The sequence below is a fragment of the Tarenaya hassleriana genome, unplaced genomic scaffold (assembly GCF_000463585.1).
Source record: "Tarenaya hassleriana unplaced genomic scaffold, ASM46358v1 Cleome2, whole genome shotgun sequence".
Lineage (NCBI taxonomy): Eukaryota > Viridiplantae > Streptophyta > Magnoliopsida > Brassicales > Cleomaceae > Tarenaya > Tarenaya hassleriana.
The window spans coordinates 8,099,334-8,116,944 of record NW_010965372.1 but is presented as its reverse complement, the minus strand read 5'-3'; the positions used below and the strand labels follow the sequence as shown (position 1 = coordinate 8,116,944).

The window sequence follows — 17,611 nt, the reverse complement described above, 5'->3', positions numbered from 1 at the left end:
CACAGATCAACCAATACACGCACGCAGACGCAGGGGAACAACTCATTTTGTTGAATCGAGTTCCGACATTGACCTGCTTCTGAATCTTGTTCATCACCATTGGGTTCTTAATTCATGTCTCATCATCTTTCTTTACATGTCTCATCACTGGATCAGACAGGATAATGATTCGATTTCACTTCAAAAAATGGACAAAAACTAGCATTTTTCAAACCATATGATATCATAAAACAATAGTTCTGGTGAAGTTCTAGAATGTTCTTTTGTCGTGCAGGAGAGAAAAAAAGGGGTGTTTGGTTGTTGGGTCATGAATATCCGTGTCATTAGGAGGAATGCAGACTCGGTCCAGATCTATTTGGTTTTGCATGGTGGTATATACCGTATATACGCTTACAGTTTCACCAATGGGGAAAATAATATCGGCCGACAATCTCATATACTGTGTAAGACTTTTCAATTATATTTTGTCTTCATGGCCGTTTAATCTCATATCCATACAATCTTCGAATAATTTATTTAATTTGTTTTTATATTTAACTCATTCTATACTCTTTTGCATCACCGATCATTATTATACCATTGACATCATAAAGATATTAATACGTCTGTAAAGTACCATTTTATGAATTTCAATAGTTATGATACTCAGTATCTTCAACCAACCAATAGTGGTTCACTTTGGTAAGGGGGGGTGTTTTGGTCGCAAATCCTAATATGAGGGCTCAACTTAAAGAATCCAGTTTTTAAGTGGCGAAAATGAGTTTTTTCAAAACTTGGGAAGGGGAAAATAAAAGTCGCTAGAGGGAGGGCTTGAACCTCCGACCTTGTGGTTAACAGCCACACGCTCTAACCAACTGAGCTACTCCAGCGCTCACGATTGCATTAAATGTCTAGTTTTATTTTTTTAAACCTCATATGATAGTAATATTTTAGCCAAGTAACAACTTTTTAATTCGAAAAATAAAGAAAGAAAAACATAGACATTTTGGAAATTTAATATGAAAATTCCGAATTTTAATGAAACAAATTGTTACAATTAATTCTCCAAACGAACAATTTGTCGAGTATATGGTATATCAATAATTGTATTCATGTATATAAGATCAGATAAAACTAAATAAATATTCACAGAACAAAAAACCCAAATTTTGTACCTTTCCCTATTCTTCTCTTTCTTCTTTTGACCGTTTTTTTTTCACCTTGAGAAAACTAAAAGTCGCATCAGACAATCTTGTAACTCCGCTTCCTGCGGCAGTGATCCCATGCGGCGATCCTCATCTGAACCTTCTCAAAATCAGAGACCCGGCACGGGATCGTGATCCGACCCGGTTGATCGAACCCGTAAACCTGCTCCGCTTGCTCCAGCAATTCTCCGAACAATGGGTGGTTGAAGTGTATCACCGGCACCAAAACTCGGCGCGTGTCGCCTCCTGATTCGCCTATGTATACCGCCAAATGCCCCTTCGGAACTACCGCCGCCGAATTCGGATCCTTACCCAGTAGGATCTGACCCGCACCCGGAGCCGGAGCCGTGTTCTTGCCGCACAGTCTCTTGGCCCCACGACGGAGACACCGAGCTAAAGAACAGATTCTAGTGACCGGGTTGAGGACTCGGGTGGGGTAACGGTGTTTCCCAGGTTTGATTCTTCTGGGTCGGACTATCCATTTGAAGATCTTAACGAACCTTTGTCCGATCTTGAAACCTCTGTGCCTCTTCATGGTTTGATCGGATTCCGACAGAAAGTGGGAACAAGAAAGCGGAAACCTTTTTCGAAGAAAGGTTAAATGGGTTTGTTTAAAATTGAATTTTGAGAAATGGGTTTTATCTGGAGAAGAAATTAATTCTGAACAGACATTACAGACAGAGTTTTCATGAGAGTTGAGAGAAATGTTGCAGTTGGAGGAGATGAAGAAGAAGAAGACTGTCTTTCGGCTATGGGGGTTGGGGCAAAACTCTTTTATAGACTTCAGGGACGACCGTTGAATATCATAAATGTGTGTGTGCGCGTGTGTATTATTATTATTGCACGTTACCTGAAAATTGCATGTGCTCGTTGATGGATAGTTTTTCCAACTAAATTATGCCACCAGTATTTGTTTATTTTTTTAATAATTTGACCCACCATACAAATGTTATATATACATACATATGATATATGTTCATTTCTATATGTAGTACTATCTCCCCTCTTGTATACTCATTGATTTGTTGAAGATACTTTCCAAAACTAATCCCCATTTTTTAAACACGGATATACTAGTCTTCATTACTTTATAGTATTACTCTTACAAATATATATATATATATATATATATATATAGTGGTGGATCTAGAAAAATATATATAGCGGGGAGTATATTTAATTTTACTTTGGTATAGATTCAATTTTATTTTGAGGGTAAATAACAATTTAATTTAAAATTTTATAAATTTTATGAAGAAATTAAGAATTTTCAATTAAATAAATGGAGCGTGTGACTTTATTCACCTCTATATGGGATCCGCCATATATATATATATATAATTGACGACTTCGAGCTAAGGCAAGCCGTGAATATTGTTAATACAAATTTGCAGGCTAAAATTTATCGCTCGCAATATATTAATTAACACACATACACATATTATATATATACACACACATAAAAAAAGCTTCATGCATATTTTGTATTGTGATAAGATGAAAGTATTATGGAAATTAAAAAGAAGAACAAAGATGAGAACAAGAGACAAGGAGAGAAGATTTGGTCGGTAGTCGGCACGGCGTGTGAGATCTGTGTAACATGCTCAGATTCATGCATGCATATATATATATATATATAATGCACTATATATAATAGATGTTTGCTATCCTATTTTATTACAATCCAATATAAAAATTCCAATATTCTTTTCCTCTCATATATAAAATGTTTAGTTACATAATAACGTTCAGAACAAATAAATATTTCAGTAATAATGATTGACATCATTTTACAAGATAATAACTAAGATTTAAAGTGATAATGAATCAAATATCAACTTCCACATTAATTACTAATTTGATACCTTTTGCAATTAAAATATTTAATGGTTGTACGGTTTTATTTTAACACACACACACACACACACACACATATATATATATACACGAAAAAATTGTAATTGCAATAGAGCAATGGTAAAAGAGGGTGGACCGTCCGAATAATCACCATCGACCGGACACTCACATGTCTTCCATTATCAAATTTTCTCGAATATCTTCTCATTATTTTTTTAAAATTTCCGTTATTTTAAAAGCAATTTATAAGCTGGACATTCAAATCGGGGAAGTAAAAAAAAAAAAAGAAGAAGAAGAAGAAAGAAATTCCGACCCTTTATCAAAGGGAAGGATATAAGGTAACGATTTTATGTACTTTGGTGTACCTAATTTAGTATTCGGCACATAACATTTCCCATCCCACGTGGGGAAAATGCATATTCGACTTGCCAAACTTCAGTCGCTATTTAGCTGTTGACGTCTGCAATTGGAAACCTTTGACCATGCACATATCATTTTCCCAAATATTTGCAAATTAGCTATATTTCAATTTTGTGGGAAATTGTCCTTTTACTATAAGGTTTTGGTTTTATTTGTTAATGCAAACAGTTTTACCTTATATATTCGATACATCATAGAGATTTGAATATCTATCCAAGTGGTCAATGGTTTTGAACTCATCTTGTGTTCTTCCTTATTCTTGAACCCATTACTCTTTACCTTAATTAGTATATATATATATATATATATATATATATATATTTAAAAAAAAGATTGAACCACTCCAACCATATATATATATAGAGCCGTCCCGAACGATTTAGAGGTCTCATACAAAATATATTTTTATTTTTTTATTTTTATAAAATATTAAATAATTTTTTTCAGTTATATTAATTGATAAATTTAATATTAAAAAATCACAAACATAACTCAAAAATTATAAATATTAATGATGATAATACGAAACTTTATATCAAATATAATTTTAATTATTTATCAAATGTATATTAATAAATATAATTATAAATTATTAGTATTTAAAAATCATTTTTGTAAAATGTGGGGCCCATCAAATGTGGAGTCCGCTCCACTTGCCCGAAGTCCGAAGCCCGAAGCTCAGCCCGGTATAATCCGAAAAATAGCAGGTTTCGGGCCAAAGTTTCTTGGTTAGAAAAAAATCGGTTTTTCATACCGGATTTAAATTGGGCTTCGGACTCGAGTCAGGCCGACCCGAAAATTTAAAAAAGAAAAACGAAGAAAAGAAAAAAAAAATAACATTTTACAAAGGGAGGTCCGCGGGTCGGTCCAGCCCGACCCGACCCGAGTCCGGAATGCATAGGACCGGATTTTGGGCTTAATTATATAGACCCGAAAAAATCGGATCAGTCCGAGTCCAAACCCGAAACTTTCGGGGCGAGTACGGGCTCGGACCGAGTCGGACCGGGCCAACCCGATTGACACCCCTACTTTTTAGGGCCCTGTCTGTATATATATATACAGTAAACAAATGTGTGATGCATTATTAAACTTGAGTAGCATGAAAATATGCTTCAAGATCTTATGAATAAAAATATATACACATTCACATGTTGATGAGATCACTCACCAACAGGCGGAATATAGATATATATAGGATCTTCATCATAACTACTACATAATCCATGAGATGATGGCCCATGTCTATAACCAGTTTACAAAAATCTATACACATGACATGTTACATAATATATAATCTCATGTTCTTTTCATAATTGATGGACATGCACTTGTTGATAATTATAATAAGTTAATAATTAATGGTTAGTTCCTAATCACACAATTAGTTGTTTCAATCATGTAAGTCGTATTGACTAATTAGGTCGACGGGCCAAGTCAAGGAAGCTCAATCTAGTGTCTATATATATATAAACCAAATTTGGAATCATGTGCGTCTAGTGAATGCTCTTTATGTACAGTAAAAAAAAACTATAGAACGATATGAATGATACAATTTTATCATTAAGATACCAAAAAAAAAGGGAAAAAAAGTTTGATTACAGACTAACAAAAGTAATCATAATTTTTTTGTGCATTATAAATGTAATGTCTATTGGTTTTAGAAAACAAATTTGTAAATTACAGTGATTTTATAAAATAAAAAATCATTAATGATATTTAAATTGATTTTACTTGTGTGAAATAACTTTAAATTCTAATACCAAGTGAATATATTGTTAAAAAAAATCACGTATATAAAATTACATTAAAGTGTGGGAGAAACGAAATGCAACCGGCTCGAGCCGAGCATAGGAACGACACGTGGCGCAAAACGAACATTGGAACATTATAAGAAAAGGACAAAAATACGAACAGCTAAGGGAGATTTTGTTCGTGGACAACAACGACAACTATAAAAATTGGAAGTTTGCTATTTTGTTGTTAATCCACCGATCACGGAGCCCATGTTTTGCTGCTAACAATGGTTTTATTTTATAATTTTATTTAATAAAATATTAAATATAATATATATAATGACAAAACTAACAGATTTACTTGGTATAATATAATCCAAAATTTTATGAGATTGGTTACACCTAAAAAAATTGACAATTTATTCCGAATACAAAAGAACCGAAACCAATCAAACCAAACAATTGTATAATTGAGAGCTATTATTATAAACATATAAACTAATAGCAATAATAATACTAATTCGTCAATAAAAAATCAAAGTAATAATAATTCTTTAATAATACTCTCAAAAGTAACAATCAATTAAAAAAATGATATCTACCTTTTAGCCCCATGTACTCGGAAAGAATAATTGAATGTAAATTAAAATACAAATTTCGGCTGGAAAAATGAAAAAGTTACAAAGTAAACTATGATCATTAATTAATTGTGGGGCAAATTAGGAAAAACAAACAGAATTAAGGACGAGAAAATGAAGGAAACTCGGCCAACTCCATCAGCATGATAACATCATCATCATAACCATTAAAAACCTGTGGATTTTTCCACCTTGGCCCATTTCACCAATGTCTTTAGAAACTTCTTTACCTGCAACACCAGGAAGAAGAAGAATTACATACATACATACATACACGTACGTACGTACGTACATACATACATACACGCGTACACACACACACATACGTACATACACGCGTACATACATATGTAAAAACAGATTACTTAGTTTACCTCAGAAGTGTCTCTAAGAGAGTAGAGTGCATTGCTTTCTTTAGGTACGGCTGATACCAATATGCCAAATCCACGCTTTCCTTCTCGCAATACCTTTTACAAGGAGAAGTCGTAGAGATTATTCATATATCATCTTCTCTCTACACAACCCAAGAAAATAAACAACACCCCCAAACCCCAATAAAAACATGAATCCTATGATTCATCAAGAACGTTTCCCTGAAGAACTCTGTTATACTACTACGTTACCTTGAATGCATCTTCGTCGGTTTTGTCATCTCCGATGTAAATAGGGATCACATCGTCGTTGTTACTTAGCCCTGAAAAGGATTGGACAGTGAAGATTCATATCTTTGTTTCGAGATGTAATGTTGTATATGTATGTAACAGAGAGGACAGAGAACCAAACGAGATGCTTCTGTACCGAGAGACTCGAGCAGAAACTCGATTGCTCTTCCTTTGTTCCAGTCAATCACGGGACGAACCTCTAAAACCTGAAACCGAACCATATTTTTGTAGTTTAAGCATAAGATCCGATGAACATATCATGACAATGCATTTATAAGCAAAAGTTTCATCTTAGTCTCTTTGATTCATTTTAACTCGAATTCCATACACACATACCTTCCTCCCGTGAGTTAGACGCAAATTAGGATATCGTTTCAAGAGGTCATGAACGAGTTGAGCAACAGTAGGCCACTCCTGGTTTCAGGGAAAAGAACTTCATTAACTTGAAAACTTTCCGGGCCAATCAAAAACCCAGCAAAAAAAAATATTTATTTATTTACCTTCTCGTTGACATTACGGTAATGCACAGACACACAAAACTTGTGGTTCTCGACTTTTGCCCCTTTAACACTTTTTGTTTTCTCGACGAGGGCTAGAAAAATCTCGTCGATCACTTGTATAAACTCTCTAGCAGGCTGAAATAGGTTCTCTTCTTTAACCTATAACAAACAGAGGAAAAGGGCTGAAATATTTGATCAAGAAGCGAAAAAATATAAGAGCAGATCAATGGATTTGGAGTCACAATTCACCTTTTCGTTAGTAGATTCAATACAATTACCATTTACAGGGGTCAAGATGTCCATTCCATGACTACCCGCGTAATAGAGTTCGGTTAGTCCTACTAATTTGTAGACCTGTTTTAGCAAAACTGTATCAGTTAAAAAACTCTGCCTTAGCCTAAAATGCATTTAGTTCCACGCATGCGAGAAGATAAATTTTGTTCGAGTTTTACCTTGTCACGGCTTCTACCGCTGATTATTGCTGTAGGAAAGTACTTTGCTACATCCTTAACTGCTGCACGCATCTGAAAGAAACGAATAATCTGAAAGTTCAGACCAGACACCACAAGATTGGAAATTTTAGCAAAAACATATGACAGGGAAGAAGGGTTTAGTTCTATTACAGAATCAGACATAATGGCACGATCAGGGTCATCTACTATGGGAGAAAGTGTTCCATCATAGTCTAGAAACACAGCTATTTTCTTGTTCTTTGCTTGGGCTGCAATGTGCCCGAACGAGTTAATCGCGGAAGGGTACTTGAGCTGTCAACATGGAGCAGGAAAGCTTGGGTTAGAATTAGGAAACATCAAGGCAGGAACTGTCAAGAACATGAAGAGTAAGAGGATGAGATATACTACCAGCCAGGTTCGGTGAACGAAATCATCTTCTGTGGTAACTTCCTCCACATTGAAATCCTTTATGAGCTTCTTTCGTGGCGGCGATGAAGATTTCATGGCGTCCAACCAACCGTTGGACCTAACATCATCGAGATTAGAAGGCTTTCTCAGTGGAGACATTATGAATTTTCTGAAAGAGAAAGCAGAAGGTACACCAAGCCTTGGTTTGTCGACTGGTGAAGGGTCAGCGAGAACAGGAGACGTCTGATTTGAATCCAACTCCATTACAAGAGACAAAGTTCTTCGAAACGATTCTTTATCCAACTCTTTTGTCAATGAAAAACCACCTCTTGAGCGTTTTCTTGTCGCTACTGGTTGGTGAACAGTCCATCAATCAAGAACAGGTATCTTGGAAACTGATTATGGAAAAGCAAACCACGACTCAGAGATTGAAGATACTGTTCTGAAACAATAAGGAAAAAAAAGAACGGCTTTGCTCCTTACCTTATCATCTCAAGATTCTAATGACCGCATTGACAGTAAAAAAAGCCCAAATGGATATTTCTTAACCAAGAACCTGTGTGAACAATTGTTAAAAAAAAAACCAAGTCACTGATGATGAAAAATTCTACGTTTGAAACCGTAAACCGACGTATTGGTGAACAATAGGGCAAAAATGATTCAACTTTGACAAAAGAATTAGTCGCGTAAACTTCATGTTGTTTTCCCCCAATCCTTTTCAATTTCTGTATGCTACAAAGAATGTGACAGGTACCTAAAATTTCAACATCGTTTTTACCCGCTTGGTCCGACAGTTTCTATAATAAAATATTAGCACATATTAAACTTATCAAACCAAATTGATGCTACATAAAATTGTTAAAATTCTGTCTTTAATCACACATATTAAACTTTATCATCCGCAAATTTGGATTTTTAATTTTTATTTTAACACAAATCTTCTTTACAGTTTAAATTTATGTAAGAACATTTTTCTTTTGCGAAAACAGAGTAGAGATTCTTCGAGAGTTCCTTTGGATTCGCAAAAAAAACAAACAAACAAACGCAGGTGTCTTTTTTCCGATGAGACGAGGAAACAGACTGTGACAAAATTTCAGAAGAAAAAAAGATCGAAAGGAGAATACACAAAATTCTCACGTGAACGGAAAAAAATGACTCGAATCCAAACAGAGAGAGCGAGAAATATACGAAGATTGCGTTAATAAGGGGGAAAATTTTCTTGCACCGAGGTGAATCAAACGCGCGAAATGGGAAAATTTTGAAATTTGAAAGAGTAAACCTAAATGTAAAAACAGAACGCCAAGGATCGATTCAGGTAAGAGTCGAGCGAAGGAAACCACCGAATTTTCGATAGAGATAAAGAAAGAAACGGAGTAATGTAGAAATTCGAACCTGATTCAAACGAGCTGCAATCTCAATCGATAAAGATGACGACAATCGTTTGTTTTCCTGTTCGCAGAAATCAATAAAACAGGAAGAGGAAAATGTTAGGGAAATGCAGAATTTGCTACGTAGGAAACGGAATCTGAGAGATCGAAGAGGAAAATAATTACCGGGGAGATGAGATTCTGAGGGATTTTTCGAAAACCCTAAGAATCGAGATGGCGATTGGGGGAAGATACAGAGAATCGGGAACGTAGGAGAAGAGGGGAGGAAGAAGGAAAATACAGGGTGAAGGGTTTAGGCATTTATAGAGTGCGTTTTTTGTCGACGTGGCTTACAATTACAAAGCATCTTACGCGGTTTTTGACTTTTGGAAGCACCTTCCATGTTTGACTTATTTACCAAATGTACCATTAGTCCTTTGTTTTTTTATTATACATATATATATATATATATTCATATATTGTAGCCATGCATTACACAATCGCTTTGCTGTTTTGTACAATTGTAACGATATTTAATATAGATAATGGTAAATTTGACATCGTTGTAATAATTTTATGAATATATATATATATACACACATTACAGCTGATGTAAATTTAATTAACCTGAATATTAAGATATTGTTATCTATAATTTATTAGTAATTAATTAGACCATTATATCGAAGCCTACATAATACCATTTCCAATTTGTGAAAATTACACACACATATATATACATCGAATAAAACTAGATTAAAAAAACTAAAGGACGTTGATTGGTTGTTCCTATGAACTAGCTGGGGTGGTCAAAAAACACGTGGCAGTGAGTCAGGGAAGATCAAGAGGCGCGTAGACGCCACGTGTAAAATCATACTTGTTACGTTACCACGTATTAGTTGGGCCGTACGTGGGCCCACGACTCGCTTTTTACGGTCATTCTCCAGTTCAACCTACCTTGAATTACGTGAGCTGTAATTAAATTATTAATATTCCACACTATATCCTATAAAGAAAAAACAATTCATTTAAGGATTTGTGTCGTGGGCTGGGAAATTGGAAAGGGCCGCGTAGATTTCTTGAAAGTCACGTCATATTAGGGGCTGAAAGGTAATTTCTGTTAATCGGGTTTAATTAGGATTTAAATGTAACGGTGAGCTGTAACTACCGGTGGTCGTTGAGAGATAGAATCAGTAATCACGTGCTAATTTAATTATAATAACCATCAGAAAAGCAAATGGCTGGATTCCGGTGGCCCCCACTAATACGCTTCATGGCAGCCCACAGGCCCGCATACACCATAGAGACCCATCGGTTTCATAGAAGCTTCGCCACGTGTATCCAACGCTACATCTATGACGAGTTTCAACCGTCCAATGACTCGATGATGACGTCACAGGAATCGGATCCGACGACCAGCTCATTAGAAGTTACGCATGATGACGTCACAATCATTATTGTCCGTTTCTCGTTGGATTTGATTGCTTTTTGGAAAAAAAGAATCGGGGTTAAATGTAATTTAAATGAATTTTGAATGGCGATCTTGATATTCAAAGGCTTATAATATAATAATATAAATAATTGGACCAGCATATGGATTCGAGGTCAAAAATTGACATTTTCATTGCATGTGCACCTTCGGTTTATGTGAATGGAATAATCCAATTTGGCTGTTTTAAAAAAAAACACGCCAGAGAATCAATGTCTCTCCATTGCTTCAATAACCATTTCTTGCGCTCCAAGTAGTTTATACTCTTTCTCCGTATTAGAAAAAAACACATATTTATAATCTTTTATAGTTGTATATATCGAATTATTAAATCATTATTAACACCGGCTGCTTGACTGTATAATTTTCATATTACAAAATATCGTACGGACATTTTTTTAAAAAAATAATACATTGGTAAACCGTAAACGGCCGGTGCATACCTAACCAATTATATAGTTTTACGTCATTAACAATACCATGTGTGATGTAGGACTGCATTTTTTTTTTTGTTTTGTTTAAATATGTCTAAAATGTGCTGTGTTTTTCTAAACTTATTTTCTTTATTGCATACTCTAATTTTCGGGTATATTTACATTATATATTTTTTTATGGTCAAACTCAAATTCTTTATTTTTCGGATGGTTAAAATTTCTTCCCAACCTAAATCCGAATATTTATTTGGAGAGAAACATTTATATAAGTTTTTTTTTATTTTTATAAAAAAAATATAGTTAGACCGAAAAAACAATAAACTTCTAAATTATAAAAAAATAAAAAAAATTGTTGTATCGACCGTTTCAACTTTCAACCCATGTATCAGACCCAAACTTGCGAGAATTTTAAGGGCCACATTTGTTTCCATTATACAAACCCACCAAATGGATTTTGTGATCAATATAATATAAAAACGAATATGATTCCTATAAAATCTAAATAGAACCAGAACTGGATTACAAATAATGAAAGAAGAAAAATTCTTTTAAAACATAAACATTTTTATCAATAAAAAAAGTCGAATATAATTCCATTTGTGTTTCCCATCATATTCTTCTTTATATATATATATGAAAACAGAAAACATGTATTATTACCAAAAGAACGAAGTCCTCACATCAAATTCACTATCAGAATCGATGAGCATACATTTTGTTTTCTCTTTCTGATTCAATTATCAACAAAGAAATTTCCTAAATCTGAAGATTTTTTTTTTTGTTTCATTTCAACCCATCGCCACTCACTAAAGCTCCCACCTTGTTGCTGATCAGTAGTGGGCAGAGCTCGAATTCATGGAGCAGAGACTGATCCTTAAACCCAACGAGAAACTGGGACAAACCCTCGAGATAGAGAGCAGCTTGATGATCGCTCGAAGCTCCAACAATGTCCATAATTATACTCTTTCTCAGCCGGTTCGCGTCCACGAAGATGCTCGCCATCTCCTCCATCTCCTCCTTCGCTGCTTCCTCCACCACCGCCACTCCCGTCTTCTTCTTCTTGCCCGCTTCCTGCGATGATGACGACGACATTGATGACGACACCCAGTTCTCTGCAACTCTCCCCATGAATCTCCCCTGCGCCTTTCTCATCCGATCCACAAGAACAGGTACCATCAGCCTCATCGCGCACTCGATCTGATCGATTCTCGTCACCAGCTCATCCGACGGATCTTTCCACGCCATCTCGATTTTCCACGGCTTCTCCTCGATTCGATCCAGACCCAGATGGAAATCAGGCTCGATTTCTTCGCCCGAGTCGTTGTTCTCCCGATCGATGAAGGATCGGAGGAGATTGGTGAAGAGGTAAGGGTGAAGATCGCCGAGGAAGAGGAATGGCGTCTCGAGAGAGTTCCTCCATGATGGGAACAGGAGGTAAGGGATAGTGTCGGAATCGGCGGCGAGATCTAGGGTTTCGTAGTAGGAGACGAGGTGACGGAGGACGCGATCGACGTTGGAGGAGAGCACGGCGGCGGAGGAGGCGGAGGAGAGAGATTGGCGGAGCAGAGGAAGGAGGTGATCTGTTAGGGTTTTGGTCCAATCGGTGTAGTAATCATTGAATCGGCGAGTGGGTTTCTTGCGTGAGAAGATGTTGAATGGTTTAGGCATCTTCTTGAGGAAGAAGACGACAATGGCGGATCAGAATCTTGATCAGAGGGTTGTTGTGGCCGATGAGCTTTTTCAAGAATCCAAAAGCTTGAAACTTTATCAGATGAACAAAAACGGCATATATACGAGGAGTGCTATAACATTAAATTAGAAAATATATTATAATTAGATATATATACAATGAAGTGGGTCATGCCGCTACAGGATCGAATGTTATACCATATTCAAGAGCGAGTGTTATATTCAAAAAAATTTTTAAATGTAGATCGACATATGTATATGTAGTTGAATCACAACATAATTCACATATTTATTTCACATACATATATCCACAATTTCATTCAAGTATATGATCACATATATACTCCGTATATGTTGCTCTTTTATAAGCAAGTGTACAAATACTGTATATAAATACTTCATATTTATTATATAAATACACACTTAGTTGAATCACACCACAAAATCCACATCTTTATTTCCCGTACGGTGCAACGACCCACCAAAGTGTTTACAAGTACGCAACCGAAACACAAACAGCAAAAAAGAAAAACACAGCATATATCCACGGATTCATTGAAGTATGCTTTAATGCTTATATATATATATATATATATATGTTGAGTTCAGGGTTTTATTACAAGCAAGTGTAGAAATAAGGAGACTTGTCACACGAGAGAAGGATCTGGTCGTAGGAAAAGGAGATGTCTTTGAGTTGGAAGGCCCTAAGGGTATCACAAACGCATGGTGCGACCTTGTCTTCGCTCACTCCTCGGAGGAGATGGCAGCATAGCTTCTTCAACCGATCCCGAGATGGGTTATCCGAATTGGCTTCCTCGACGCATTCCCTGACTTGGTGACCTTTCCCGAGGCACGTCGACGTGGCCGAGGTCATGTCCATGAAACCAAGGCCAAAGCCGAGGATGAGGATGAGGACGAGGAAAGTTAAGGTCTTTGAGGCCATTTTATTTGAATATATATGTATGTTTTTGAGATGGGACCGGTTGTTCTATTTATAGGGCTGAAATTTCATTGGTCTTGAGTTGAATTGAATCCACCAAGGATACAGCTATCAATGCTTATTATATACAATTTAAAATAACATTTTGTATATGATTTTAAGAATTTTTAAGAAACGGAAATGGACCGGAGAAATATGAACTATTTTAAATTATATTTGGTTTTCCTTCCATAATAATAATAATAAAATATAAAAAAATGATGGTTTGTCAAATTAATGACCGTACGTAGACGTGGACATTAAGTTGAAATATATATATATGAGAAGCTAAATATTTTAATTAATAATTAACTAATGAATTGTTTTATCTTCAATAGACATATATATATATTTTCATATTTTTAAATTGTCTATAATGTATATTAGAGTCACGAAAAAAAATTGAAAATGGGTAGATTTTACCTCCAGCGATTTGAATGTTCTTATGGTTTTTTTTTTTGTAAAAATTATTCACTAGGATTTTATTTTATTTTATTCTAAACAAATTTGTATGTGACAATTATCGATAAATAAACCGAAATTATTGAGATCAGTTTTGTTTCAAATGTGTATAAATGTAATCTTGTTTGCCGGATAGAATAAATAACACGTTTGGAAATCATATTAGGATACTATGATTTCTCGCACATATATTTTTTATTTTATTTTTTCTGACACTTATATTATACAAAACCTCGATGATGAATCGTAACCACTTGAAGATTTCTTACTCTCCTCGAAGTAAGGGTTTCATGTCCCCCGTGGCATGGGAGGTCCATCATGGATCTTATCCAACAATAGCAATTTATCTAATTCCCCTGCAAATTAATATAAATATCTTGCGAATTCGTATACGATCATAAGTTATAAATTTCATCGCATATATTGCCTACGGAATTTAGGGATGGGGGAATCAAACCTACAATTAATACATAAACCAGAAAAATAGATTAATAAACAAAATAAAAACGATCCTAAAACATAGATATAGTGTAAGTTCGGCAAAAGGAAGGTATGAAACTTCCCTAATTTTGGCAATGGAATTAAATTAAAATGACAAAAGAGGTGGACAAAAAATATAGGGTTGACTATTTCGGGTTTTGGTTCGAGTTCGATTTGATTATATATTGGATTATTTCGATTTTATAAAAACTCTAACCGTTTGGTTTTTATATAGAATTCGGTTTGATTTTGATTCAATTTGGTTCACATTCTATTTTTATCGGCAAAAATACTCATTTAAAAAATCGAGTTATTTATTTATTTTTTATTTGTTTCGGACTTATTTTCAGTTTTAGATAAATAATAACTGTTCGATTTTTTATATCATATATTCGGTTCGGTTACAATTATACATTATTTCTTGTTTGACTTTGATTATTAACCAATTTGGCAATCCCTACCAAAAACCCTATAAATACGCCAAAACCTCACACCCCATTTCTCATCACCGTTTCTTCTCAAACTACAACGCATTATCCCACAGCTCAAATTTGCAAGAAATGGCCCCAAAGAACTCAACCATACTATCTCTTTTCCTCGCATTCAACCTTCTTCTCCCCCTCACGGCTCGTGCCCAACTCCTTCCACAGCCTCCTTCCCAGGCCCCGAGCCCGACCTCGCCCGGAGGCACGTGCCCTGACGGATTTCCCCTAAGGCTAGGAGCCTGCGTCAGCGTCCTTTCCCTCGGGAACATCGTGGTGGGCGACCCGCGGAACCGGCCCTGCTGCAGCCCAATGGTCGGTCTGGTCAACGTCCAAGTAGCCGATTGCCTTTGCTTTCTGTTTGGGAGGATTCCTCTTCTTGGTGCGGTCGACGAGGCCATTAGGACTATCTTTTCTGCTTGTAACATGGCGTTCCCCATCGGGTTCCGATGCCCATGAGAGCGGTGTTCTCTCTCTTAATTAGCTAAACCCTAATTAAACAAAAAGTATACTTTATGAATAAAACATATGCTTATGCTTGCTTGTGTCGCAAGTATGCTTTTTCCTAGTTTATATATATATATATATATATATATATATAGCCCTACGTATAATGTGTGTAACGTTTGGTGTTGTTATGGAAAATCGTATAATGAATTTAAAGTTATTATAAGTTTTCACGTCATTTCCATGGAGAAAGATGCAATATATATTGTGGTCTATAACTATAAGATAAGAACATTGGGTTTCTTCAAACCCAAGGAACTGGTTCTTGTTTCCTCTGCACATTTCAATTAGTCGGATATTGATCTGGCGATGAATTATAATATATTAATCATGCATTAAATCAAACGCAATTAAATTCAACATCATTAGCAGCCCCAATTAATATAGAACGATGATCAAGAACATTCGATCTCCGACCTCTCAAAACCTTAAAATGGCACAGCATTTTGTATACAAGGAAACTGTTTCAAAAGTTATAGTTTATGTATAAACTGTATTTAAACATTTTTTTTATATATCTTATTTTTCCTTTTGTATTTCGGATGAAGAAGAAGAAAAAAAGATGATGATAAAGAAAAATGTGTTTTTGATATAAAATATCAGTAAGTGAATTTTTATTAACAGTTTTTATGATGTATGACTCTCTATATGTTTAGCTAACGACAAGATAAATTTAAAATTTGTGATCCATGGTTGGCTCAACGGGTAAGAGATGAAGTAATTTCCTTTTCAATCCAGATTTGAATTTTCATTTAGATTCACATGGATTTTTCCAATTTTTTGTATGATATAGTTAAGTCAATTATGTGCGGTGAATTTTCAAATTATAGAAAAAATTTAAAGATTTGTGAAAAATCGAAATCTCACCGGCCGTAACAAGAGTGATGATCTTATATAAGTACTCGATTACTTTTTTGTATTTGTAATGTAAAGCATATGTGGAGCTCTGGAAAATATTTTCAAACGCATTAGATGTGCCATTAAGTTTATTCCTAATTTATAATATATGAAACAAAAACCCAAACCAATGCGACACAACAAAACACCAAACTGGTGTCTTGTTACCCAAGAAACAACATCCTCTGTCGGTTTCCCTGCAACCTTTTCACTTTCACATGGATCTCTTTTATTGTTTCAACATGAAACGGATTTTTAACGTTTAAATAATAATAATAATAATGTTAGGTCGTAATATTAATTTCCTTTTGTTGCAGTTTATAAGTGGGGAAATAGGATCATAATTAAGAATGCTAATGTCTATGGAAACCAAACTCCACAACTTCAAATAAAGAGGAGGTTTGGCGATGCAATTTAATTAAACACGTCACTTAGTCAAATGGACTCACCCTATAAATACACACGTAAGGTCACCCCACTTCTTCGAAACAAAATGGCATTTTCGATCTCAGCCAGTTCGGCTCTTTTCCTTGTGGTCAATGTCCTTGTCCTAAGCCTCGGCCAAGCTGGCCCCATCCGCACCATGCCCATCCGGAACTCGATACCTGCTCCACCTGTCCAAAAGCCTCCTCCTCCTCCACCTGTCCCTACCCTCGCACCGAGCCAAAACCCAACTCTAACACCCACACCGAGTCACTCAGTCTCTTCCCCTACGCCGAGCCAAAACCCTAGCCCTAACCCGACCCCAACACCCACACCGAATGACTCAATCCCTATCCCCACTCCGAGCCAAAACCCTAGCCCTAACCCGTCCCCAACACCAACACTAAACTCGAGAGAGAATCAAGACGGAGTTTCCCGGGAGCAGAGATTGAAGAATCGTCGTCGAGAGATCGCTGCGACTCTTCTTTATCTGTTTCTATGTTTCTCTTTATTGATTTGAACTCGTTCGTTGTTATGGGTAGTGAGTA

At 35.7% G+C, this 17,611-nt stretch overlaps 3 protein-coding genes and 1 non-coding gene across 5 annotated transcripts; all 4 read right to left on the bottom strand.

Moving 5' to 3' along the window:
- Positions 1 to 795: 795 nt before the first annotated feature.
- TRNAN-GUU lies at positions 796 to 869 on the bottom strand. Its single transcript has one exon. It is a non-coding gene; the product is annotated as a tRNA-Asn (tRNA).
- Positions 870 to 1,012: 143 nt separating this feature from the next.
- Positions 1,013 to 1,970, bottom strand: LOC104812998 (indole-3-acetic acid-induced protein ARG7-like). Its single transcript, XM_010540462.1, has one exon. It carries the CDS (start codon positions 1,717 to 1,719, stop codon positions 1,222 to 1,224), a length of 498 nt encoding a protein of 165 aa, XP_010538764.1. The 5' UTR covers positions 1,720 to 1,970; the 3' UTR covers positions 1,013 to 1,221.
- Positions 1,971 to 5,777: 3,807 nt separating this feature from the next.
- LOC104812997 (probable trehalose-phosphate phosphatase F) lies at positions 5,778 to 9,503 on the bottom strand. 2 transcript variants are annotated; one of them, XM_010540461.2, is made up of 13 exons: positions 9,247 to 9,503; positions 8,338 to 8,410; positions 8,049 to 8,249; positions 7,855 to 7,972; positions 7,618 to 7,758; positions 7,447 to 7,518; positions 7,244 to 7,348; positions 6,995 to 7,153; positions 6,831 to 6,908; positions 6,631 to 6,700; positions 6,456 to 6,526; positions 6,207 to 6,299; positions 5,778 to 6,062 (listed from the first exon to the last, which is right to left on the bottom strand). In XM_010540461.2, exons 4-13 carry the CDS (start codon positions 7,948 to 7,950, stop codon positions 6,000 to 6,002), a joined length of 948 nt encoding a protein of 315 aa, XP_010538763.1. In that variant the 5' UTR covers positions 7,951 to 7,972; positions 8,049 to 8,249; positions 8,338 to 8,410; positions 9,247 to 9,503; the 3' UTR covers positions 5,778 to 5,999. The 2 variants fall into 2 exon arrangements, with proteins under 2 accessions (XP_010538763.1, XP_010538762.1); XM_010540460.2 differs by having other exon boundaries at positions 7,855 to 8,249.
- A 2,424-nt stretch (positions 9,504 to 11,927) lies between these two features.
- LOC104813362 (protein INAPERTURATE POLLEN1) lies at positions 11,928 to 12,911 on the bottom strand. Its single transcript, XM_010540920.1, has one exon. It carries the CDS (start codon positions 12,810 to 12,812, stop codon positions 11,928 to 11,930), a length of 885 nt encoding a protein of 294 aa, XP_010539222.1. The 5' UTR covers positions 12,813 to 12,911.
- Positions 12,912 to 17,611: the final 4,700 nt, after the last annotated feature.